Source organism: Patella vulgata, chromosome 5, assembly GCF_932274485.2.
Source record: "Patella vulgata chromosome 5, xgPatVulg1.2, whole genome shotgun sequence".
Taxonomy (NCBI): Eukaryota; Metazoa; Mollusca; class Gastropoda; family Patellidae; genus Patella; species Patella vulgata.
Window position 1 is genome coordinate 18,340,533 of NC_065883.2, and position 27,930 is coordinate 18,368,462.

At 35.5% G+C, this 27,930-nt stretch overlaps 2 protein-coding genes across 3 annotated transcripts; one reads left to right on the forward strand and one right to left on the reverse strand.

The window, feature by feature from the left end:
• On the forward strand, positions 1 to 22,944 carry LOC126820961 (sodium- and chloride-dependent glycine transporter 1). Of its 2 annotated transcripts, XM_050549185.2 has the most exons (13): positions 1 to 272; positions 10,068 to 10,199; positions 10,859 to 11,126; positions 11,996 to 12,128; positions 13,165 to 13,299; positions 13,984 to 14,087; positions 14,568 to 14,692; positions 15,393 to 15,505; positions 15,691 to 15,822; positions 19,337 to 19,436; positions 19,964 to 20,064; positions 20,631 to 20,798; positions 21,518 to 22,944. In XM_050549185.2, the coding sequence occupies exons 1-13, from the start codon at positions 50 to 52 to the stop codon at positions 21,605 to 21,607; spliced, it is 1,824 nt and encodes a 607-aa protein (XP_050405142.2). In that variant the 5' UTR covers positions 1 to 49; the 3' UTR covers positions 21,608 to 22,944. The 2 variants fall into 2 exon arrangements, with proteins under 2 accessions (XP_050405142.2, XP_050405144.2); XM_050549187.2 differs by lacking the exons at positions 1 to 272; positions 10,068 to 10,199; positions 10,859 to 11,126; positions 11,996 to 12,128 and having other exon boundaries at positions 13,180 to 13,249.
• On the reverse strand, positions 22,852 to 27,929 carry LOC126820968 (glucosamine 6-phosphate N-acetyltransferase). The gene is made up of 6 exons (XM_050549197.2): positions 27,639 to 27,929; positions 26,083 to 26,236; positions 25,657 to 25,719; positions 25,145 to 25,275; positions 24,546 to 24,607; positions 22,852 to 23,969 (listed from the first exon to the last, which is right to left on the reverse strand). The coding sequence occupies exons 1-6, from the start codon at positions 27,660 to 27,662 to the stop codon at positions 23,813 to 23,815; spliced, it is 591 nt and encodes a 196-aa protein (XP_050405154.1). The 5' UTR covers positions 27,663 to 27,929; the 3' UTR covers positions 22,852 to 23,812.
• Between the last annotated feature and the right edge of the window lies 1 nt (position 27,930).

Sequence of the window (27,930 nt, forward strand, 5' to 3'; positions counted from 1 at the left end):
CAAGTCACTCGGGCGTATTATTACATATGTTAACGTTTAAAACCGTACCATGGGTGTTTCCAAAGAAATTAATCTACAACACCAATTATTGACAAATAACGATAAGGATAAAACAGATGATCAAGCTACCACATCAAATATAAAGAATGGCGAAAATACCAAAAGAACGAAATGGAAAAGAGGAATAGAGTTTCTGCTTTCACTCGTTGGATACAGTGTTGGGTTGGGCAATATCTGGAGATTTCCGTACCTGTGTGCTAAAAATGGCGGAGGTAAAGAGTCTTGTTAAAATAGATATAGGATTTGATTATTCTTGTAGCTTTTGTAAACTCGTGAATTAGGAGTTGTTTCTTTTTTTCGAAAACATTCACAAGTTTAACCTTTCCATATTAAATGGAACATGCCAACAGTTAATCCCATTTTCCATACTCGTTTTCGTGGCGTTCCCGCGCCTTTTCACGTCTAATGCCCAGAATAAACAAATGGCACTCATCAAATTTGATGTAGAAGCTCGTTGCGTGATTGTCTCAACTACATCCGATGATGAACATTTTCTGCTAAGGTAAACCAGAGGTAAACAAACTAATTGGCCGAGACTTTAAAATACAAGAACTTTGTGTATAGGTTTCATTACATCAAATAATGACTAATATAAGATCGACGATGGGCATTTTCTGCTATGGCAATAAACAGTTTGGTTACTAGATGCCTTAAACAAAGATAAATTTGCAAGTAATTAACTTGGAGCAGACTTGTCGAGTTCCAAAAAGGCGTTAAATGTATCACTTTAAAGTAGCTAAGTCTCTAACTCAATATCATCCAAAATCTCCAACATTCAAAACGTGAATTATTTGCCAATTTAAATCAACATTGATGTTGTGATCTTACCGGGAAAAGATGGGCTTCTGATATCCAATATTTAGGACAAAATAAACATTTTACCAATGGTACACGAATCGTGTACTATAATGCTTTTCAGCGCCATTTGTAACAAGGGACTCGGAAAACCAGGCTAAGCATATTCAACAGGTCTTGTCAAACGTTGACATCATATTCTTATCTGGAGAACATGCGCAATAAATACTATCGGTGTAGACTGAAAAAAACAGACGCTAGAGATTTCCATTCGATTGAGACTTCTGGCGTATTTCGCCGAACATAACTGATTAGAAATTAGAGTAAAAACAGAAACTATTGAATGTAAATCAGTTTATATACATTCATATTACATTATTATATGCATTGCGACCCATTTGTGTCAATGTATAGATCCCAAATATTAGCGATTTAGCTCCTTTAAGTATTAGACATGGACGCACTATAGATTAATATTCAGTTTTGCGTTCTTAAAGGTGTCCATGTCAGTTTCTACATTCAGACATTTATACAAGTAGGCGACCTATTGAAGTACATGAATGAATCACGACAATGAGCTATAAATTGATTTTTTTTTATGAATTGAGTCATACCTAACAGACATAATTATCTGTTACGGTGTTTTTTAAGAGAGTAAGTGTGATTGAATGTTAATGGTATGAATCGGGTATCATATTTATCGGGCAATAAAGTGGACGAAATCTTAGTCAATAATACTTGCTCTGCACAATTTCTAAAAAAAATTAAAAAAAAATACTTAAATTCAGCATTTACAATTGAAATATTTTTTCACTTTAATCTTTGGAGACCCCCAGCCCCAGCTGGCGAAGGCGCCTGCTGCTAATCCTAACGCCCGTGCGTTAATCCAGCCCTGTCCTACGGCCAGGAGTGCTCTCATTACTGTGTATGAAGGTTATTAATTTTGAACGATATCGATACCGAGGCAGTTATCAACATTTTCACAGGTCAGAAAGCTGGAAGGAGACAGGAAACTTCTTAAGTGGGTGATTGACAGTTACACTATCCAGTTAGAATCAGCCTGCTGTATCGTTAAAACCTATTTTGCACAAAAATACTTATAACTACGTAACCGTGACGAAAGCCAAAAAAATCGCATTGTTTGAAAAGGCTTATGCTGATTATCATGTGAATTTCATATAAGATGTTTTAAGTATAATCAAAATGTCGACCTAGTGTTTAAAGTCCTACTGCATGACGCACGCCCGTCTTCATTAGCCCAGTTGGTGCAAACAGACAGGATATGGTATTAAACCCAATTTCGCAGGATTTGAGCATTGAAATCATCGGTTCCAGTTTATAACCAAACCGACCGGAAAGTTCTCTAAATTTAATCAACTGCGATATAACCTTCAAAATCCCCCACCATAACCCCAACCCCGTCATCGAGGGCTTTCGGAACGAGCAGCCTGCGATGACCGAAATGGAAACATTTCTATCAAAATCTCCCACCATAACCCCAACCCCGTCAATGGGACTTTTCGGAAACAGCAGCCTCCGGTGACCGAAATCGATATGTTGCTATAAATCAGGGTGCACCGATGAAACTTTATGGACTGAAAAAAATGCAGAAACATAGTAAATTGATACACAAGATTAAACTCAGTAATTGTGTATCCATTAAATTGTACCTTCTGTTATTATTTTTTTCTCTCCCTTCCCGTCTGCCCTAAAAGTCAGATTGCCCAAGAATTAGGGGACCCATCTGACCTCTGGCCTGTACGCCAATGTAGTCTGTTATTATAGGCTATATTCTTTCATAACTAGTTTCCAGGTGTTTTTTATTACTATTTCATCATTTCTCAATACCCATATTTAGAGACTACCAAATCCTTTCTGTGTATTTCTATTACCCTAGGTCTGTTCAGGCCATGAGAATAAGATCTGAGAAGCATTGTATTTGTACACAACATTGACTAGAAATTTAACATAATTATGGCTGTAAAAATGAAAAAAAAACAGCAATTGAAATAGTCACTGATAAATGTCAAATGTAACAAAGAAAATGCATGTAATTATAGAGCGTATAGCTCCGCTCTGTATAATCTTAAACAAGTCAGAATGGGTCTTAAAGAACGTATTGATGCAATATGAATGTATATAAATATATAAATTTATTTTATGATCAGTAGTGGAATACCGCGTTTTATCAGTGAAATAAAAGTGTTATTCCACTGGCTAGCAGTAGTCCATGTTGTTTTTACCTCAAATGATTGTAAAATCATAAAATAAATAGAACATTTGTCGTTTTGTCGTGAATAAGATATTTTATTTCATCTCTAAGCAAGAAAACATTTATATTTTCACTCATGCTACGCATTCTTTCTTCTCGATGAAATAAAATATGTTATTCACTCTAAAACGACAAATATCCTCTATATATACATTCAATTTTTAAATGTATACAAATATATACATTCGATTTTTAATGAGATATATCCAATGTCAGTTCAGACTCTGCCTCTGGTGTTTTCTTTACAAGGAATGTATTTTCTTCGTATTTGTCAAGTGAACCATTATGTGAGAAGTTTGTGCTTCATTTTTATGTGAACCGGTATTGTTGTTCTCACCTGCTGTTTTGGATGAGGGGAGATGTTATGCGAGTCTGTGCTTTGTTTTAGCATGATGATCTTTGTAATCGGAATCAACGTTTTGTTACACCCTGAACACATGATCTTTTATTTTCGATACGCTCGTGTTCGTTTCTCCGAATCGGGTCTGTCTGCTATCGTAAGACACGACGGCGATGAAGATCAATATAAGTATGTTTTCTGCAATTTCCAATAATGATATCCGATCGATCAAACCGGAAATCGATAGTAGCTAAATACGCCGTTCACTAAAAGCGCAACTAAAATAACAAGACTTGCAGAAAAGGAATATTCGAGAACCTCCGAATCAATAATCAAGGCAGGTACAAATTATCAAAACCACCGAATCAATAATCAAGGCAGGTACAAATTATCAAAACCAAAACACTAATAGAACGTAAAGTGGAACAAGAAAGCGATATCTGTATTCGGAAATTAACACAAATTAAATCTGGAATAAAGAAACAAGAGCACGCGAATCCTTTAAAAATTCTTGTTCGGATCCAAGTAAAATTTCTAAAGAGTACTCGGGCCCGGTTAATTGGTTTAATTTTTTACTCCGATCCCACAAATCCCACAAAACGCTCATCCGACGAAGACACGTTTTAATTAGGTTCCGAGTAAAATACAGAATAAAATGAGACACCGAGAATATGTATAATGATGATGCAGATTGATATGGCCCACGGGCTATGTAAACATTTTAATTCGAGTCCAAGTGAAATTCATTTAAACATGAGAGATCTCGAGAGTAGACTAGTGCTAGTCCAGGCATTTTAACTCAATTCCGCGTCCTTCCGGGCAGTTTTTGGAATAGAAATGCCGAATTGTAAAATTCAAATTTTCACGCCAAAACTGGCCACCATCTTGAATTATTCCCCAATATTGAAACCGCGGTATAATTAATCACCAAAAATGTGTATGGACATGAATTCAGCTACCCCGAAAACATATATTTTAATACCAAACTCGATCATATTATGATAATTGGTTGACAATTGAAATTTTCAAGTCAAAACCGGCAGCCATTTTGGATTTTAGCCAATTTCACCTATTTGGACACAGATTTCGGACTGGGATTTTTTGGGAGGGTGATAATATAAGTCTAAACCGACCATAAACCGTGGTCCGCATTTCTTATTGCACCAACTGCCCACACTAATATTATCTTGCCTAGACTATATGGGATGTTGGGGATTTTAGTGTTAGGTTGGTTTGATTATATGCGATGAAGCAACCTGAACATAATGGACGTTTCTTTATTTTTCTATATTGTCACATATACCCATGTATCTAGTTCCACCAGTAGGCTATAATGCCCGAATAAAGTTATTCCACGCAGTCAGACTTGCTGTTTGATTTTTTAGTCAATAGAAATTTGTTATATCCCGAGATTTCACTTCCCGAAAATTTGATGAAACAAATAATGATGATGATGCAAGACAATGGAAATTGAAACCAGATTAAATGATCTATAGCAGGTATCTTTCGAAACTCGGGAGATCAGGTATCCGTCAAAATGGTCAAATTGTAATATAGTCTCTGATCCAAAAAAAAAAAGAAAAAAAAAAAGGTAACAACAATGATGTCAATAATTATAGAGGGATAACCTTAAGGTGTGTATTTAGCCAAATTTAATTATTTTGTATTGTTATAAATAATCATCTGCTTTCTTTAGCTATATAGAATTATGTTCTCTCAAATACGCAGTTCGGTTTTCAACCCAAAAAGCACAGTTGGTTGCATTTTTGTTTTACAAATGATAGTAAATAAACATCTGTCATCGCAAGAAGTTATATTGTGCTTTTATTGACTACTCAAAAGCCTTTGACAAAATCGACAGAATATTTTTGTTAGATAAACTCTAACTTACTGGTGTAAGCTCAAAATCAATCAGATGTATAAAATCAGGGTATGATAATGCAAATATAGCCTACGTGTAAAATGTTAAATATTCAGAACATTGTTCATCGTTTTCTGGAGTTAAACAAGGTGATGATCTCTCAGCTCTCTTATTTTTACTATATTTGAATGATTTTAATACTTATATTAATAATAATGCCGTGGATTTAGTTAGTTAATCTGATATTCTGATATTAACCTCTATTATGTATGCTGACGATACTGCTGTAATGATAACGCCAGCAAAGGGGTTGCACCATTTACAAGATAAATTACTTTCTTATTGTAATAAATTGTTATATTTCAACGAGGATATTTAAATTCTTAAAACTATATATAACTTCATGTATAATAATAACAGGGTTGAATGTGTAAAAACCTTTACATACTTAGGAATAGAGCTGTCTTCAAACGGTAGATTTAATAATACGCAGAAAGCTCTATCTGTAAAAAGCTCCAAAACGCCTTTATCAATTATTTAATGTTTTTAAAAATGTATACTTTAATTATAAATAAGAATGGTTTTTTTTATTTGATACCCAATCTAATTAAAATATAGATCTATATTTCGTTTCGTTTTTTATACTTTCGATGGCCTACTCTACATGTAGATCTAACAACCAATTAGCGACCACCATGTATTTTTTATCTCCTTTTGCTTTGTTTTGATTTCTATTGCCGCTAATGTCTACCCACAGTTCCGCGCAAAAAAGGTCAAACGCTCGATTCGACTGACCATTTGATTGGCTGACCCCTCATTTAAGCAGAACACGAGTTAAATAACAACGCTTCCAGATCCAAGTGTAGTAAAGACAAGTAAAATCGAAATTTTGAACTATAAAAACGAAACGAAATTGGACCTGTGTTTTAATAAGATTGTTTGATACCTATGCTGGTTCTATTTTATCTTATGCATGCCCTATATGGGGCTTCCATACCTCACCAGACATCGAACGATTGCATCTAAAATTTTGCAAAAGAACTCTATGTGTAAAAGGTCCGCCCCAACACCAACAGTCTTATCTGTGATCTCGGCAGAGTACCACTTCCAATTACACGACTTCGACATATAGTTATATATTGAATACATATTATTTCATTTAAAACAAGTCTATTACATCAGCTGTACAATGCTATTCTTCACGATGTGTCCATGACGAATAAAAACGAAGGTTTTAATTAGGCGAATAATATTAAATGTATATTGGGATCTCTTGGATTTGCCTCAGTTTTCAATGATCAATATGTTGTTTTACCTGTATATAATGAACTTAAACTTAGATTAAACGATCAAAAATTTGAAGACTGGAATCAAGATCGCTCGAAATATTCAAAGCTAAATTATTACAACCTTTTCACCATTGCCCTATCACAAAAAGAATATTTATCAAAATCTTAAATCATAATTACTGTGTATCTTTGTCCAAATTTAGATGTTTATCACATAATTACTTGTTTAGCGAAACGGGAATACACGATTAAATTACCAGAAACGATAGAATTTGTAATTTATGCAATCTGAATGCAATTTAGAAAACGATGAAGAGGAATATCATGTTTATGTGTTGTCCATAAGGAAATTACCCTTCACTTCAAAAATTTATAGATATGTCTTCCACATTGCTAGTTATTTTAATCTCATTAGCAAAATATACACATTTATCATTTATTTAGCGTCAGTCTATTCTAGAAGCTATTATTTTGATAGGTGAATTCAGTTTACCGTGGCTTCATACGGTATGTAAAATATGCCAGCTTACATAATCGGATATTATTATTATATCAAAGCATATGTAAGCATATCTTACAAATAAAATTGATATTTATAGCATTCTATACGGTACATGAACATTGCAATAGGCCTATTGTACACGCAAAACATAAATGTATAGAAAATTGGCAATGCTTGGATGAGATTTGACGTTTAAGTACTGAAATATATTGTCCAATATGGTGTGCAAATAGACTAAAGTCGCCAAAACTGGGCTAATGTAATATGTAAAGAGTGATTTTTTTAAGATTCTGTCTATTATATACCGGTAATTGATTATAATAGGCCTACCTCAAGAATAAAATGGTTGCATGTTATCTTTTTTATCACACATTTTTGGCAGATCAAATATACCAGTAGGCGGAAAAAAATATGAACATTTTTTTGAAATAAAATATTATCATACATTTTTGGGGGGAAAAAATTGAAAGCCAGTGTGAGCCCTGTATTCTTCCCTAGAAATGAATTATGAAATTGGGTTTAACGCCCTACCGTTCTGCTCCGACTGGGCTAATGAAGACGCGTCTTCACTAGAAAAAGTACATACTTTCCTAACTTGTTTTATTCTATTTGCACTTTTAACACCTTTCCACTTTTATTTATTTATTTATTGTACTTGCTATACGTTATGTTACTTAGAGCAATAATAACAAAAAAATAATTACTAACATTTAAACATGCATTATGCAAGAGCTAAATCTGCCTATTGCAGGTCTTTTTTAGGCCTGAAATGTTTTCTAAAGTATTAGACATTAATTAACTGATCCATGCCTTAATCAACTCTCGATGGCATCAGATTTCTCCGATATTAAATAGATTAGAATGGTTCAGCGATACTTTGATTTAATCAAATGTGGAGGACCGAGACTTAGCTTCGATCAACCAGTACGGTAGTTGAAATTATTGCACACGTCTGTCAAACCTTCAAAGGCTAATATCTTCGCTTGCAATAGAGTAATTTGAATGAAATTTTCAAATTATTCATTTTACATCATCTACTTTCATACTATACTATTCAAAAAAAGTAGGGGATATTTGATTTTGGGGGCATAATACTAAAATATGCAAATGACTACGAAAAAAGTCACTATAGAACCTAACAGAAGAAACATTTCCAGTTACATGTGACGCCCAAACGCACCAATAGCTACCGCATGGAATGCAGGTGATGCTTGGGATCATCATGGGGGTCCAACCCAAGATTTGCACGACTCTGACTTTGAATGTTACAGTCATTGTGGCATTGAATTCCAGGGTGGAAACATCAGTTTAATTGTTTTAGTGACCAGAAAACAAATTTTGATATGCGTCGGCTTACCCAAAATGAAAGGTTACGTGCCCTTGGCATGCTACAGATCGGCACAACACAGGCGGTTGTGGCGCGGACGATGAATGTTTCTCAGTCTGTCATAAGCAGGCTATGGTCCAGATACCGTGATACACAATCTGTACAGGACAGACCACGCTCAGGTCGACCAAGGGCGACAACTCAAGCCCAGGATCGATTTATCCGTACCTTGGCCTTGAGAAATCGTGTCATCACAGCAAATCAGATCAGCGCTCGTCTTCAAACAGTCACTGGTGTGAGAGTGAGTGGCCAGACGATTCGGAATCGACTGCATAGGGGTCACCTTCGCGCCCGACGTCCTCGCGTGATCACTTGTTTGAGAGATCATCACATTCAGACAAGACGTCGTTGGTGTAGGGATCGTCAACACTGGGATAATCGACGCTGGAGAAATGTGATGTTTTCAGATGAGTCAAGGTTCACTGTTGATTTTTTGGACAGACGTAGGAGGGTGTGGCGTCGTCGAAACGAGCGCTTCCAAGACGTTAACGTCATCAGACATGATCGATTTGGGGGTGGTTCTGTTATGGTGTGGGGAGGCATCACTGTTGCTGGAAGAACGGCTTTACATGTTGTTGCAGGGCGTGTTACAGGCCAGTACTACCGGGACAACATCTTGGCAGTCCATGTTGTGCCGTTCGCACGACGTCATGGCCGCCGTTTCATCTTCCAGGATGACAACGCAAGATGTCACAGGGCCAGGATCGTTACAGGTTACCTCCAACAACAGAACATCACCACATTACCTTGGCCAGCACTGAGTCCCGACCTCTCCCCCATCGAGCATGTCTGGGACATGCTTGGACAGAGGTAACGTCAACGTCAACAACGTCCTGCCAATGTCTAAGAACTTGCTGCTGCGTTGCAACAGGAATGGGACAATCTGGACCAAAATGACCTTAGACGTCTCATTAGGAGTATGCCACGTCGGATCAATGCTTGTTTGGCAAACAGAGGAGGATTTACCCGTTACTGACTTGGTTGTGATGCTGTGGTAACTTTGCTGTTTGACCCCGAGTATCATTTTACCCTTATAATGGCCAGTCTGTGCCTTACTTAGTCTAACGATCATTTGGAATAAATCGATGAATGTGAACTTCATTTCATTTTGTCATTTGTTTCTTCGTCAGTTTCATTAGGTGACTTTAATAACACTTAAAAATCAAATATCCCCTACTTTTTTTGAATAGTATATTATAGCAAGAATGGCTAGTTCTTTATCTAAATCTAACATAATGTATCTTTAATATCATCGGTATATATGTTTAAATCAGGGATCTTGTAGAGAACGTGTGTTCTTCGGAATATTCAATTACTGTTTTCATTTAACTAACATCTATTTCATTAACTATTGGTCGAGAAAGTAAATGGGTACATCAAAGGGATCTCTGCGGAAAACTCGATTTTGCAGCAGCAGCCAGAAATTTGTGAAACATTTCTGCCTATTTCCTAACCCTCATGTCTTTAAAAGAGCCCCACAGAAGTTGTTGGTAAGAATGCCTGCGATATTTGGAATGAAATAAATATTCCAATTGATCAGTATTTAATTTTATATTTTCAGCCGTTTTCCTAATTCCGTATCTGATTTTTATGATATTGATAGCATTTCCACTGACTTTTATGGAATTGACGCTTGGGCAGTTTTCTGGTAAGAGTGCCTACGATGTTTGGAATATTTGTCCGGCGCTAAGAGGTAATTTCATTCTATTCATAATCTGTTGTTCTATACTACAATTATTGGAACGCAGTTTTAAAAACTCATGTTGTCAATTTTACAAAAATATTAAATCATTATGGATTATACTAAAACGATATCCCCTGTTACGGCGGTCACACGGCTACATTGTTAAAGAAGATCTGACAAGACGCAAACCGTGCTTCCAGTGTACCTCTTGAACTCGACCATCCGTCCATATTCTGCCCATCAACAGCAGACTTTAATCACAAAACGGAGTTGGCTATAGGTATACAAAAATTATTGACAAGAAACAAAGGTCTACTATAGATGAATAAAATTGACATATAAATAGTGCTATGAAATGGGCCCTCAAACGTGAACAGCCAGTTACTTCCCTTTCCTTTTGACTGTATTAAATTTTCAACTATTTGAAATCTGCAAATGAAAGACCATCAAATCATAAACAGTATGATATTTAGTTAGAAATCGAGTGAATTATTAGTAAATCTGTTTTAACTGTCGTCGAGGGGCGGGGGTAATGAATTTCCTGCCAAACTCTAAAAGCAAATGACAATCATCGGCTTATATTAAAATTTCCAGAATAGATGCCATCGAGATGCGGTATACAGTTTTATCTATATGGTTTTATCATTGTCTTATATATTATATTATAGGATTGGGCGTGTCCATGAGCTGTGTGGCTGGGATGTGCAGTCTGTATTATAATACTATTCTTGCATGGATATTATACTACCTGGTCCATTCCTTCATGTCACCTCTACCATGGACAACTTGTGGAAATACTTGGAATAGTGACACCTGCTTTGTACGAAATAAAGAAAATGTATCGGAATCGAACCATACCTATTATACAAATGGAACTGTATCAAATATCCAGAACATGTCAAATAAGTTCCATACTGCCCCAGAAGAATTTTGGAAGTAAGTACTTCTTCACAACCTCGGGATTCACCTTTCTTTGATCTAATCCTCAATAACTAAGTAATGACAGAATCACCCGGCTCTCGATGTAATTATTGAACAATTAATGAGACAACATAATCTTGGTGTATTAGAGATCCATGGGTAAAGGACGGGGGGACTGCACGCTGGTATCATCCTAGCGGCCAGCTGACGTCAAATTACAGAAAACTGCAACAGGAATTTCCCTTCAAACGACTCCTTTAACTTGTGTTAATAAATTTAAGTAGCAATGCTGCACCAAGGGCGCTAATATGTATCTCCAGTTTCCCATTCATATAATCCATTTAGATACCGGATGAAAAAAAACCCTAACTATGGAGTTTCATTGGTCTGAAGGATGGATAGGGACGCTTTTTACGAACCCAGCCCCCAGTAAAATGTCAAATCTCATTTGTTAAAGAATATTAAAGATGTATTTTATAAGAGCGCTAAATCTGCCAATTGCCGTCAAATCTTATATAAATTATTATCTAGCCATTTATTCACTTGACAAACCCGTAATCCTCTCGCTAAATCATTGGATGACTAAGATTTAAACGGATTTGAAAACCCACAAGATTTAACGATAAAATGGATAATCCAGACTTAGTCTCGGTTGTCAAGTACCGTTTCTACGATAATAAACAATCTACGCTACATCTTCAAACAGTCATAATTTCGCCCGAATATAGTAATTTGTCTATTTTTGAATTATTAGAGCAAAAACGGTAACCTCTTTATCTAAATCTTACACAATGCATCTTTAATATGTTCGATTTTAACGAAAATGCAAACGCACACTTACAATTATTTGTTAGCTACAATGAAACATATATTCTTTTATCCAGTAACAACCTACTTGTGATATCGAGTGGATTGGGTGATTTTGGCACCATGCAGTGGCATCTAGTAGTTGCTCTAATTGTAGCTTGGGTTATAATATGGCTCTGTATAATCAAAGGTGTAAAATCAGTTGGGAAGGTAAAATAATACTTGTATCTACACGGTCGTCCCAAAAAATGAAACTACACACCGGGGCGTGTCAAGGAATTTTAGCAGCAGGTGGTCCAAGGTCTGAGACATTATTTCTACTCATTAGTGCACACATGTATAGGATTGGCGTGGCACCAAAACGGCGAAAATGCTTCGAACATTATTTCGAATAATGAAGGGGAAAACCTGCTCTTCATGAACAGGGGAGGATCCGGACTCCCTGCACCCACCTCCGTTGAGACGCACCTGACACGCACGTATAGACTTTCAGTAGATACTCGAAAGTCATGGATAACATTTCTCTTGGACGTCAGTATATGTACTTTGTACGCTAGATGTTTCCTGAGATATAAATAATAAAGCCTTGGGGTATTCCCATATAGCCAAAGAAAATATCGATATTAAATTAACTCCTCCGAATTGACCCCATCGTTTTCCCTGGAACGTCTCTTCTTTCGATATGAATATTATCTGGTAGTACAGAACAGAATCCATCTTGACTTTGTGAGGTTTCATTAATGTAGCAACTGTGTGTATGTCACATTTCATTACCATCATTGCAATAGCCAACAAAACTAAATTGTGCAAGACTACTGTCATCGTTAACTATTGATCAATTATTATTGTTCATATTCCGGCTTAACTACATACTCTGTTAATAATTCTGACTGCCAGTGTTTACATTGTCATACACTCCAAGTCCGGCCAAGTACTGTTTTCTCCAGGCTATTGCGGCCCATGGACCCACGCCTATAAGGACTTAGGATGGAAGCCCCCCCCCCACCCAATCAAGAATTGCTTCCGCTCGCCCTTCACTCAATTGTATCCAAGAGTTTGAATTTTAGAACGTTATAAAAATGTACATTGACCAAAAATTTATTTTTCATTAAAAATATGTTTTGGAATCAAATGAATGACTTAATAAATCCCGAGGCAACATGTGAAATCCGACCGCTTAAAACATTCCAAATATCATGGTTGCACAAATCCATCCAATCATCAGGTTATTTTCATTTATCTGTAGGTTGTGTATGTGACAGCAACCTTCCCATATCTCATCCTACTAATATTATTAGTAAGGGCGCTTACACTACCTGGTGCAATGAAAGGTATACAGTTTTACATGATTCCAGATTTCAGTAAACTTCTATACATTCAGGTATATATAAGATATTCACCGAAAATTTACTGAATGCAAACAACTGGTTATCGACTGGTTAACTTTAAAACTAGTCCATTTGTTGTGGTGTTTTAAGACAGAGATTCGTATACTTTAAAGTATGAGTTGAGCTTGCTTATTTTGAGCATGTCGTGGACAGTAATGTATGCCGCAACGAACGCTTCATATACGTACTTTTTTTTATAAACCTACCTATCCACGATCTTTGAGATCCCTGAAAACTTCATTTCTGCTACATGTTGTAGTCTTAAAATGTGATTATTTATCTCCAAAGATCAGATTTCTTTGCAATAGTTGTTGTTGTTATTCCCTACCCATTAATTACTGCCCTCTTAACACCTTGTTTGTAATTTATTGTTATGAAGAAACTTAAGTCTCGGTGTTTGCATAATGAAGTTTGTGGATAATTGAATTCTTATCTGAATCTGATAACTCTCTGGGATGTATCAAGCATATTAAACGGCCAGCTTCTTCACCTTATTTTAAACACTAAACAGTCTTATTTACTAAATGGAAATTAGAATGCGAATTATTGTTCTCTTACAATCTTTGAGAATTACATTTATGATCATCACTTGTATTAAAAGTCAACGAATTGTTAAATCTATAAATTGCGTCAGTTAATCATCTCAGTAAGTAATTAGTATGTGTTGTACATTGTAGGTATGGACAGAATCCCTACTGCAGATGTTTTTCTCAATGGGAATGGGATGGGGTGTATTCATCACAATGGCCAGTTATAATAAATTTAACCATAATGTCATGAGGTTAGTATATACGTATACTAGATAATTGTTGTTATAGTGATTTCAAAATCTCGAAAATCTATTATTTAGCATAAAAGAATACGACTAAGGAAACTTCAACAGTTATGAAACGCGAAAAGTGAACTGATGCAATGCAAAAAAGGAAGAAAAAAAAACCAAAACAAAGAAGAAATAAAGCGAGGTTCGGGTCCTGCGTTTCTGAAACGATTGGGGTAATGAAGGCCTTTACAGGTGATGCAGCTGAACAAACAAGTTTTGTTGGACTTCTTTAGAATCGCGAGAACCTATAATATAGTAAAATTAATCGAGATAATATTGACTTTATGCTAACTAGACATAGGGGATACACGTCGACATGGATTTAGTTATAGGAAACTACTTTTTCTGAAATATGAAATTGGTAATTTATTTTCCAGGTTATTGCTAAAGATATCCGAATAATTGAACATATAAATCTTTTCATTGAATGATTGTTTTCAGAGATACTATTATATATTGTTTTGCTGGAGAAGGTACAAGTTTCTTGGCTGGATTCGTTGTTTTTTCCGTGCTTGGTTTTATGTCTCATGAAACTGGACTGGACATCGTTGATATTATTAGAACAGGTGATAGTAGTATTTAAATGTAGTATCAATCATTCAAAATGCCGGTATAAATGCGTTCTTTAAGCTTAATCAAAAGTATGTGGTTCTGTTTTTTAAGAGAAATAGGGTTTAACGTCCACTCAACACAAACTAGGTCATTTTGGGACTAACATATGGTTCAATTTTATATCAACAATTCGCTTGTGCGTAGGGGTCTTTAGCAGTGGGAGGAAACCGGAGAACCCGATGAAACCTAAGAGGTTGGACAGGCGACCCTACTCCTTGTCAAGTACAGCCGGGGAATCGAAACCACACCAGTTGACTCAATAACAGACCTTATGATACAGCGCGCACGTGCTAACCATTCAGAGAGTCTTAGAAGTCAAGGATGTCAGAGTATCGGGTACTACATATCTGGTAATAGGTTTTGTAACAACCATGAGACATAAATGTTACTAATCCAATCTGAGCTGTTAGTTATAAATTCAGAAGCGCATTCAAATTCACGAGGACATCATAGAAAATATGCATACAGTGTGACTTGCGCCCTGTCTACTCTGGTTCAGAAATTTGGATTATATATGTATTATAAGATAAACAATTATGTGGGTCGTTTTCTGGGTAATATAAATGTCAATTAATTTCCAATGGTTAACATACAGATTAAAATGTTGATGATGGCGAGATATCTCTTTTGTTTAATGCGTTTTGATTATATCAGGTCCGGGTCTGGTATTTATTGCCTATCCTGAAGCGCTAAGTCAACTTCCAATACCACAGTTATGGGCAGTTCTTTTCTTCTTGATGCTCACACTGGTAGCCTTGGACACAATGGTAAGTTTTAATAATCTCTGCAAGCAAGGTATATATCTTACTCGTCACTATATACCCGGTCGGTCCAATGCATTTTTCTTGTACCTCTAGTGAAATGTTATATTTTTCTGTTGTTCCATTATTGCTGAATATGTTATGTTTTAGGTGTTAATGTATTTATTGTAACCTGTATTATTTCCACGCAGTTTGTTGATGTAGAAGTATGTGTAACAACTATAGTTGATCTGATACCAAAACCCACAGCTAGAATAAGGTTGATAGTGACCAGTTCTACATGCTTCTGTATGTTTCTTGTATGCTTGATATATACCACACAGGTATAGTTAACGAAGTTTAACCTTTTGATCTCTTAATTACTTGAATTACACATATTAAAGACGTTTGTCAACTAAGGGAATTATTTCGTCCATACCGAAATTTTTGCAGTGTATGAATATTAAAATGATTGTGTACAGCCTCTTTCAAATATAAATCCATCAAACAATCATAAAGTATTCTTGAGGTAAGCTTAAGTCATGATGTGAAAGTTTGATAGCTAAAATGTTCGCTTAGTGGGCAAAGGTCTTTAAGTCAGTTTACGTTTATGGAGCGGAATTCACGAGTATTTTCTACACATTAGCCTAGTAGTGTTTCTTCTGATATAATATGTTCTTATTTACATTTATAGTAAATTGGTCATTTACCTGTGTAAAAATTATCCCTCTATAAGTCTTACTTCTCCAATATTGCTGTTAGAATATGCTTTATTCTCTCTCGTATTCTTTATATTAAAACTCATTGTAGACTAGCAAATTAGTTTTGTAAATATTTCGACGTGATGAAAACATCAAATTCTAATAATCCTCGTTAAGGTAACTGATGCTGTTTATTTTACAATACCGATTCTGACTTATATGATAACTAATAGTTGTATAAAATCGCGCCTTATTTCACAACGCAACCTCAACACATTATCAGGGAGTACATAAGACAAAGTAAGCTTGCGATAGAATGGCTAGATTGTTGTAACGTTGTGTTATGGGTTTATTGTTTTGGTCTCGTTTTAGAAAAATACATATTATTGTCAGTACTGTAATAGAAACCCATTTCATCCTGCAATAACTTGATATTTGTATTTATGTAGTTTGCTTTGTCGTATCCTTACTCTAATACTGCCATAATGTGATATTATCATGTTATTGAAATTTCAATATCAGTCACAATATAATTTTAAACATCACCATATATTACCATAAGGAACTTTAGAATTATGTCGCTTTTAGAGTGAAATGTTTACGAAACTAAGCTATAATCTGCTTTAATATCAAACATATGACAATGAATCAAGCGTAATAAGAAATACAATAACAGTTCTATCAGCAACATTTAAGAAATAAGATGGGTTTCTGATATCTATTATTTAAGACAAAATATACATTTTACCATAAGGGACTCGAAGAATCAGGCTAGACATATTCCTCAAGTTATGTCAAACGGTGATCCAATTTCTAGGTCCCAAATATTAGCGATTTAGCTCCTTTAAGAGTTAGGATTATGCCGTGAATTCTGCTCCATACCCGTTTACTTTGTTGTCTTATCTTCTATTTTAAGTGGAGGTATATAGCACCAAGAAAGTTTTGTTTTGTTTTATACTTGAAACATGAGACACCACTTTCATATCATATCATATAAACATAGTCTATATTTAGTGGTGATACCTCCACTTCAATATTTAGACCTTGAAATATAATAAAAAATAAACTGATAAATTCCTTTTATGGTGTAGCCATGGCTATTATTTTGAATATTGTTGTTATATGTATATTGCTTTAATTTTAAGTTTTAAAAAATGAAGCTTCCCTCGGTATTAGTTGAAGACAACCGTGTCTATTCTCCGCACAGGGAATATAGGAACTAATATTTTCAAATTTGTAAACGCCATAGTTAGTTTCTGAAATAGCCCGTGTGTCAAGTTCAGGGCCTATTTTAATTAAGGTTTTATTGGCTAAGCACGGTTTCTGGGGTTTTATGGTTCTGTGAAAAATTCCAGAATCTGACTTCCGTAAATCACGCTTACACTTTTATAACCAAAATACAACAGAATTAACATATTTATATGTATAACCGTGTGTCAGTATCATTAACTGCCCAAAGAAACATCCAAAGGTAAACGAACCTTTACTGTCACCTGCACCTGACCATGTTCTGCTCTGTAATGTTCATGTTTTAAGTAGTGGTAGGAATACGTCAACAAAACAGAAATTGAAAGTGGTCGATGGTCATATTGATAGCTAAGTTTCCCCACACAATCGTGCCAGATTCACAAAGCTACATACAAATTTTTTCAAATCGTGGATTTCAGATTTTCAAAGCACGTTCGGGTCTGTAGGCATTTTATAGGCCCTGTTCAAGTTGATAATGATCGGCTTGGTAGTAGTCCCATAGTAACTGTTTAACGCCGATAACTTATTCTTAAAATGTATAACTGTCTTTGCACAAATGTAAACGGCCATAAAGATGCATTATGTAAGCGCTTCAAATGTTGTTTAAATTATTATTTCGACATTTATTGACATGACAAGCCCATAATTAACTCTCTAGACAACAGGATGGCTTGGATATCTATTTTTGAACGACCAGCTCAATCTTACATAATGCATCTTTAATCGTGTCGCACTCTGGGTATATTCCGTAGTGTTGTAGAGTGCATTATACACACGAATGCATTATTATTTCAAATCAAAAGAATTTTCAAGGCTAACGACCGGATAACTATGGCAACAAGTAGTATGAACAATAGCCATGGATACGCCATATTAGCATGTCTACAAAACAACCTTTACAATATATTGTCACAGACTTGGAGAGGCAGAATTTGATGTATAATTTTTCTTATGAAAGATGCATTTGAATTAAATTGTAAATTTACTAATGGAAAGATGTTCTCTTTTCTTCCTTCTTTGCAGCTATGTCCTTTATTAACTATGCATTTTAATTTTGTTTCTGAAATTGGTGAATAAAAACTTATTCCATCTCAATATTTACACATTTACGGGTACTAAATTTGCAGTTACTGTTGGTGAGTGATAAAAATTACAAAATTGAGGTTATTTCTGTCGATATTTTTAAAAATATAACATTGCATTAAAAGGGTGTGTGTGTTTTGAGGGAATGGGGGGTGTGGGGTGTCGGTGGCGGTGGGGGTGGGGGGTAAGCTGCTGACAATAAACCATGATGTAAGGTATGAATAATAATTTAAAACATTAAACTTTAATTAAATTAGTAAGCACTCGTAACATAAGTATACAAAGGGCAGAACTAGAAAACAAAAACGCCCACATCATGGTTAGAGTTCAATATTTAAATATTTAAAGTGAACATAAACTAAACGCAAAAAAGTGCACATGGTATATGCTTGAATATCTTGTAGTTTAATACTATATAGCCCTGCTCATTCAATGCAGCTTAAATCGAATGAAAATTTAACTGGCAGTTGAAGTAGATTTCACAGGTTAATCAATTAACACATATAACTGTTATGATTGATCAGGGTTTAAGGTTCTTGTTTGGTTAATTAGATTGTTAATGGTTAATAAGACTACATTTTAGTCTTTTTTTCTGCAGGCCAGAAATGAATGTATGATTGAATATCTGACATGCCATTTTGCTCAAATTTCATTTATTACAGGGGAAGACTGAATTCTACACCCTAATAAAGCATTGCAACCTTGCCTCCACACATTATTACACAATTATACAATAACCACGTTGAGCAATGGTATGGATCCGGTATACGATATTACAATGATTGATTGAAAATCATAAGTTAACATTTAACCTATTATCTTTTAGGCAGGTATTTATGTTTTTCAACTAGCAGACTGGTATTTTGCAGCTATCACTCTCCATTTGATTACCATTTTAGAGTGCATTGCTATAGGATGGATATACGGTAAGTTTAGGGCAAAATGTGCATTCCATTATGTTGTATACGTTGTTAAACACTGAAGATGTTTCTGTCTTTTCTTTAGCGGTAAGTCACATACTGTTTGCCGGAAATGTGAAATTTTGAAAGTGAATTGTTCAAATTGACCTTTAATTAGAGTTATACTTTATTTGAAAGGAGGTCCATATGTTTAGTTTATGGAATTGCAGTCAACATACAGCCCACCAGTGAGGCTGTTGACACATATTAATTAATTGCACATTTATATTTTTGTTAAGCATCAAGCAATAACTGAGAAGAAAATGCTGGTGATTGAATTTAGTCAAAATCCCGATGTAGTGAAACTATATTAAGATAGCCACGGACAGCGGCTTATCCGAAAGGGAAACTTGTGTGTTTTTAATATGATAATTCTACATAAATATTCCCTGAATGTGACAGAGATTCTGCTCTATATTTCTCCCAACTGTTTAATGTCAGTAAACAAATGTTTTCTACACTATTTTATATATCAATCTATTATTTAATATCAGGTGCTGATAGATATTTTGGTGACATAGAATTGATGTTAGGAAAACGTCCACCTATACTGTTAAAATATATTTGGTGCTTTATCATACCAATTATTCTGACCGTAAGTTATTTTATATTTGGAACCACGGTCGATCAGTGAGTAAGACGTTAGCCCGCTAATTAGGAGATCTAGGGTTCGCTTCCGGTGTTGGCCGAGAAAGTTTAGCAGGACATTCCGGCATGCCCCCCCCCCTCCTTGAAGTTATTCCAGGCATAGAATATACCCCAAAGATCAAAGAGATTTACCGTTACAGGTTTATAATACAGTAGAACGTTAACTGCTAGTCCATTTCATTTCGAGTCACTCATGTCATCGATTTAACGAAATTAGGAGTCTTTACTTCAAATTGTACAATCTTAAATTGTGTAATATCCTGATTTCTAGCATCCAACTTTCATGTGTTTATAAAAATGAAAACGCCAATTAGAAATGTCTATCTTTGCAGTTTAGCTAAATGGGTTTTTTTATAATTGTGTGTCTATATTGAAAAGGCCTTCGTAATGATATTTTGCAGAATTCCAAGTCATATATTCCCAACACAATTGCATTGAAATATATATATATATATATATATATATATATATATATATATATATATATATATATATATATATTGGTCTTTTCAGGTAATTTTACTGTTCACACTGATCAAATATGAACTACCTACATATAATGACTATCATTACCCAACCTATGCTACAGGTATAGGATGGTTTGTGGCTATTATATCTGCATTACCTATACCAATCTGGATGGTAAAGGAAATACTAGGACAAAAAGGTACTTTGGTTCAGGTATGTCTAGAATTTTAAAGTTAACGGGTTTGTTTGGTTTGTTTTTTTTGTTTTTTTTTTTTAAACACAGATGTTAAAACTTGGAGAAAATGGTCCTCTGATTCAGGTACCTCTACAATCTGAATGTAGTGGGTTGGAGTTTTTTTGGGTTTTTTTTTTTTTCGTTTTGTTTTTTAAGTACAGATATTAAAATTTGTGGATACATGCAAGTAATTGGGTAACGGGGCTTGAATAGACTAAAATTTTGGATTTATGTAATTATCACGGTATGCATGAGGGACAATATTTTCACAAAGCAACTAAATTCTAATTAAAAACAAATAAATAAAGAGAGTGAGAGAAATGGGGTTTCAACGTACTCAACATAAACTAGGTCATTTCGGGACTAATATAAGGTACAATTTTATTTCAATAATATATATAATTTGCTTGCACGTAGGGTATTTGTAGTTGGAGAAAACAGGATGACCCGGAGAGAAATTCCATGAGGTGAGACAGACAAACCTATTCTTTGTCACGTACAAATGTGGGATAGAAACCACGTCACATTATAATTTAAAGCGCACCCCCACCCTACCTCAGGTCATTTATATTGGGGGTATGTATACGCTCCAATCATCTGGCTACTGTCAGGCAAGTGGTATTTTGTTAAGAAATCGACTCCAAAAGGTGGAATATGGTTATTATTTTATTGTCATTTGCTAATTAATTCTTTCCAGAGAATCAAAAATTCATTTAAACCGAATGAAAGATGGGGTCCAGCCAAAGAATACAGGCTAACAAATCAGTATGCAGAGTCTAGTATATGACAATATTATCTTACCCTAGGGATGGCCAACCTTGGGCGCATGCGCCAAACAGGAAGCATCGGATGATCCCTGTAATGATAATAAAGTAGGGCAGTAAGCCTACTCATTTTTTTTAGCAATGTTTTGTTTTTATTATTTCGTGCACATTCTATTTAGCGAATGTTATGTTCTTTCACATTAATATGTTTTCAGTTTAAACAATATGCCCAATGAATCAAACTATCGTCCCATCTATAAAAACATATTTTTTCAAGATGTATGACGGGGTTACATTTGAATTCGTGTATGACACGTGGTATGCAAAAGGTGGGCCACTTAGACTATAATTCGAATTAAGGGAAATATACTGATATTAAGTAATCTTTGATGTTTTATTGTTATCATGATACTCCTTTAATTGATATATTCAAAAAAAGTAGGGGATATTCAGAAACAATACAAAAATGCGGAAATGCAATGCTGTTTTTATAAGAGGTAACCAGTGTATGTTAATAACAGGCCAATTGCCTACACATGAACATAAACAGTTCATATGGGCGGCTTATCTGACGGCCCCATTTCACTCGCAAAGAGATACACTGTCAAAAGTGAAAATGGACGTTTTTGATTTTTGTCTTAATAATGAGTAATTGCTCCTCCAATCCTCAGACATTCAGCAATTCGCCATGGTATGCTCCTAATCAACCGTCCAATCACGATTTGGAGCAATCTGACCCACTCCTCTTGCAGTGCCACTGCCAATTCATGAGTGTTGTCGGTTGACGTTGACGTCGACGAACACGTTTACCGACCAAATTAAACGTACACACTAAAGCAAGATACGCTAAACAGTAAATCTTATGCAAGGACCGATATGAAAGCAAACATGGATAGAATAAACAAGCAAGCGGCGGTTTTCATCAACCCTTCCTTGAAGTGTCAAATTTGACAATGAACCCCTCCCACGTGTGTGGCGCTATTGCGTGTCGCACATGCAGCTCAGTGGTTCTGTTGGGGCGATAAGTTCTTCGTCTGTGAACATACTTTCAAAGCATGTCAAGTGTCCATGACTATTTATCATATCACAACCTGCATAGGTATTCGCATTTCAATATCCCCTACTTTTTTTGAAGAGTATATTTCAAGTTAGACTCAAGAGTTACATTTATTTTAATATTACATGTATAATATTATTATATTTATAGGCACATTTAATTATTGTTTAACATTATTATGTTTATCTAATAATCAAACAAATATGTGCATTTATTTATCAGTTATTTTGATCTAAATGTAAGTTTCAGAAAATTAGATTTATATTACTTAAATAATCAAATAAATGTAAGAGATTTTATTTAGATTAGAGCGAAAGACTTAGTTTTCTATCACACTGGAGTTATCCCCCATCCTTGTTAGCGCTTCGGGTCCATTCTGGGTTTAACGTCCTACACCGATTTGGCAAATGAAGACGAGCATACGTCATCCAGTTTGATATGAGCCTACTCTTATATCGAATTCCGGCTGTCAAAGGTTCTTTTACGTGCACGCCAATGTGTATACGGTACCTCGGTTTTTCGTCAGATCCAAACGAATATACATTGTCCCTTCTCGGGCCCTGCGTCCAACACCACTGACAATGGGGAACTACGCCAGAAAATCCAGATGAACTTTCTCAGCTAACACCGGGATCGAACCAAACCATCGCCCTACTCACTGAGCCACTGTGGCTCCACATTCCTGTCTTTCAAAACGACGAAAAAGAATAGTTCTTCAGAGTTATATGGCGATACATTTTCAGTGTATGAACAATTAAGATATATCTTAAACTGAGAACACCAAGTTGGCGGCCCAACATGAAATGAAATGAAACGGGGTTTAACGTCCTACTGTTGTAACTGTTCTGCTCCTACTGGTCTAATGAAGACGGGCATACGCCATATAGTGTGCTATGAGGAAAGTTTGCACTATGGCCAACTCTTATATCGAATTCCAACGGAAAATCCCGATGAATTTTATCGGCCTTTGCAGGGATCGAACACGCGACCTCCGGGCTAGCGAGCCAGCGCGGCCCAACACAAAAAAGATAAAGTAGAATGCAAATATATAAACAAAATGTCTTACGAAGGTAGGTATAACTAGATATAAACAAATGAACATATTAACATATGCATTTTATAAAACATCAATTAACAATAGATACATTTTACAAACAAAATGTATCTGATTTTACCAATGGTCAATAAACCTTTGAGTCATATAAAAATCACTTGATGAAATTGTATATCCGAATTTTGAGTATAAAGGAACTTTATCCTCGTCAGTCTCCAACGATGCTTCATAACACCCAAGTTCAGCAGCCAGTAAGGTCAAAGTTTCTACCAGTCTGAAATTAAGAATTTTCTGCAAGTTACACTATGTTAATAATACTTCGCTTCGTTTATTTTCGTTTAAATACTTCATTTCGTTTCGTCTTAAGTTCTCACATAACCGATCAAACACCGGTCAAGAAATATGGAATGTCTACCCGAACCTTTGGTCTTCTTACTTCTATGATTGAATCGTGTGCTCTACAAGATTCTATTATAATGGCTACCCACATACCGGTGGGTATATTTAAAATGGTTAGGATGCGTTGATTGATAAAATATTCCAATCTTATTTCTAGTATTATTTTAGTGATAAGGTATGGTTGATTCAAATGAGACCAGGCAAATCTGGATTCGTTTCGAAATTAAGTTTTTTAAAATCTTATTTCCAGATGTTACCTGGAAATAAGAGAGTGCAAAAATGGGAATTATGGATAACCAAGCACGCCATTTTTACTTTTACGCACAGTCTGAGGCTACTTTAAAATTGTGAAGAATCTCGAATTTGCAACAGCCTTTATATTTAAAGGGTACATATTTTTGACTTTTGAACTATATGTGAACCATCCGGCTTGTGTGTGTCTTGAACTTACATTTTGGCAAATTGTCGACCTCTGTAAGGTTTACTAACCACGACATCTTCTATTCTTCCCCTCTGTAAAATAAAATATTTAATCAAAGAGGATTTACCACTTTCGCAAAGCGCAAAGAAAAAAAAAAAACAATTAATATAGAATAATATCATATCTCCCCACTGACAAGGGAAAATCAGGTCGGAAACTTTCTCGACTAATACGGGGAGCGAGCCCGAGACCCCTGGTTAATGAGCCAGCGACTTACTTACTGAGCCACCGCGTTCCCCATGAGCATTCGTTAAACACGGGACGAATTTCTTTTTTAAAATATATTGGGCTTCTTCTTTGGACAATTATCGACTCACTGACTGACGACGATGGTTGCGATGACGTCATGGCCTGTGCCTAACATTCTCAACTTAGAGACACGCTACGTACCGAGAAATACAGCTGGCTATCATTTAGTTTTTCGAGCGGTAGTTTCGTACAGGTTCCTGGTTTAGTTCAAGCTGTACTTATTTTCTATTTATCTTGTTAGCGTGTGCAATCCGAATTTTCATCCGAACCACTACTATTTCGTTTTTCGGCTAATACATATAGTATGTACTTTGACTTACCGAAGTTCCCCCAAAGAGAAACTTGAGCTCGTTAACTAATGTTGCACTGGCAATAGTTTTATTAGTATTTAAATCTTCTATAACTGTAACAAAGTGAATATCACCGGCAGATTTCATCTTTATAAATCTCTCTGAAGTAAATAAATACACAATTTTTATTCATAACAATACGAGATGTCATGCTACGAGGGAAATTATGCCCTGACAGCGGCTCTACGACCTACTCTTATGTTGAAATCCATCCGTCAAGGGTTCTTTTACATGCACGTCAATGTGTACACGGGACCTCGGTTTTTCGTCTCATCCGAATGACTATTAGAACTATTAGACAGCTGTCCTTTTCCGGCCCTCAGTCCTGCATCAAAATCCCGGGGTTACTTTCTCGGTCAACACCGTTTAGCGAGCCAGTGTCTTACTCCCTGAGCCACCATGGCTCCCCTTTTAATTTAAACGGGGCGATGAAATAAAACAAAGCAGGAATTGGTTACATATTCCACACAAATTTCAATTACCTGTAAATTGTTGTTTTGAAATTTTAGGACCAGGAACATGTTCATCCAATAATTCCATGTAACCTGTCAATTGAAATATTTTTAACAAATTTCAGTGGCGTACTTTAAAATATAATTACCCCTATCATATTCTTCAAGATATTATATAATATTTTATAAGTACCCATATAATAATCTTCAAATTATTATATAATTACTGCTGTTTAGTCTTTCGGATGGGACAAAAAAGACGCCCCGCGTACACATTGACATGCACTTAAAAAATCCCTTGGCATTTGGAATTCGATATAACAGTAGGCTCTATTCGGGCAAAATTTCCGTCATAGCACATTGTATGGCGTATGCCCGTCTTCATTAACCCAGTCGGAGCAAACAGTAGGACTCGTTACTTCATTTCATTTTATCTCATGTCATTTATATATTTACCCCTATCATAATCTTCAAGACATAAAGGTCTCATAACCATATCTTTACAAATATTTGATGGTGTGATCGGTGGATTAAACGATGCTTTATGTTTGGTGAAGTCAACCCTATCAAGAATAGATGGATTATATATTGGGTCATCACCTCGCTGACTCTGAAAAACGGTAAACGATAATATTATCTCCACACATATACATGTAGACAGGAACAGTCTCAGACACAATGTAGTAAGTACCATTGGTTAAACATACCATACATTATGCAAGAGCTAAATCTGTCTATTGCAGGTCTTTCTTTAGGCCTGAAAGGTTATCTAAATTATTAATTAGACATTAATTAACTTATCCAGACCATAATCAACTCTAGATGGCATCGCTGGCCTGCGATCTTAAGTGGATTGTGAGCCGATTTACTGCATAACTTTCATTCTCGATTAAACGATTAAATAGATAATCGAGACTATCCTGTTTATTGTACTGACTTTAGTAATGATGACCGAGGCTAGGCAGAAATTTCATTCGCTTAGTTTTCGGTTCATAGTGGATCAATTTGAATGAAATTTTCAGCAAATTGCCTTTACGTTATCTAGTTTCTAACTATTATAGTGAGAACTGCCAACTCGTTATCGAATCTCCCATAATGTATCTTTAAATGAGTGAAAGACTCCCAGAAACCTCTATCATAGGTTCCTCTTCCACATTTTTTTCTCACCCAAAGAATAAAAAACCCAGCAAAAATGAATCGTTAATAGTGATTCTTGACCACGAATTTTATGCTAAAAATATGAGTCTGGTTAATTTAGACTACGAAAATATATTTCGTTCAGTTAATTTCCTGCCCCAAATTTTTATCAGGTATTATTATTAGGAGCTAGCAACTATATGCCTAACTACAAGGTTTTACGAATAAATAAAAGTAAATTTCACAGACATGCTGTATCGGTAAGTTGCCGCGAGCGTGAGTATAAGAAACTACATGAGGTGACACTGAACCGAGAAACGTTACAACTAAATTAAAAATAAAATCGCCGAGTTTTAGCCAAAGTTTTGATCGAGTTCGTGTACCGAATCATTAAAAAAAAATTCACGGCTTCATTGATAAATAAGTGAATGAATATTCGCACGTGAATGTCTATTTTTGCGAATGTTTGCTGCTTGCAGTGCACGAGCGACCGAATAGATTTCATTTGAGTATTTCACTGTCATTAGAGATGCATCGATCGTGCTCACAAGTAGATTTAGTTTTTGTTACTAATGTTATTGTAGGGCCTATGATACTATGAACTTGAGGCTTTGGACCACCCTACTCTATGCCCAGTGCATATAACTCATAGGGTATAACCTATATGAAGCAAGCAATACGAAGGGCTAATGATATTTATCCGGTGAGTTTTAATGATTGTGTGGAGGGTGATTAGTCCCAAAGCGAACCAGACTTGCCATTCAGTTACATCTCCTACTCCTACCCATTTGCCTCGACTAAACCTAGATGATGTCACTTCTGGGTCAACTGTAATGCTGACTTTTAATATAATATTTGTAAAGAAATAAACTTACCACTATATTATGGGACACACTCATCGTAAATTTATTACTTCACGCATATATCTGGGTTATCAATAATCAAGGTTGTTATTTGATAGCTATGCGTTTGTCAACGATATTGCACTTTCCTGCACTTTGCACAGTTCATTATCGTTCTGGTCGCAGAACCGTGAAATGTTCAGGGGGTGTTAATGGGGACTAGCCACGACCTCACACCAAATTTCAGTCGAATCGACCAATAACTTTTCATTTTACCGACCCTTTAGCTTCTGTTAGAGTTACGTTCATGAGATAAACGCCATTT

Excerpts from the sequence above, each read along its gene's own strand:
- LOC126820968 (XM_050549197.2), bottom strand. The coding sequence starts at position 27,662 with ATGAGTGTGTCCCATAATATAGTG. Across the intron at positions 26,237-27,638 it reads GTGTGTCCCATAATATAGTG|AGTCAGCGAGGTGATGACCC; the intron begins GTAAGTTTATTT and ends ACCGTTTTTCAG. Across the intron at positions 24,608-25,144 it reads TTCTCTTTGGGGGAACTTCG|AGGGGAAGAATAGAAGATGT; the intron begins GTAAGTCAAAGT and ends TTTATTTTACAG.
- LOC126820961 (XM_050549185.2), top strand. The coding sequence starts at position 50 with ATGGGTGTTTCCAAAGAAATTAATCTACAACACCAATTATTGACAAAT. Across the intron at positions 10,200-10,858 it reads TATTTGTCCGGCGCTAAGAG|GATTGGGCGTGTCCATGAGC; the intron begins GTAATTTCATTC and ends ATTATATTATAG. Across the intron at positions 19,437-19,963 it reads TGCTATAGGATGGATATACG|GTGCTGATAGATATTTTGGT; the intron begins GTAAGTTTAGGG and ends ATTTAATATCAG.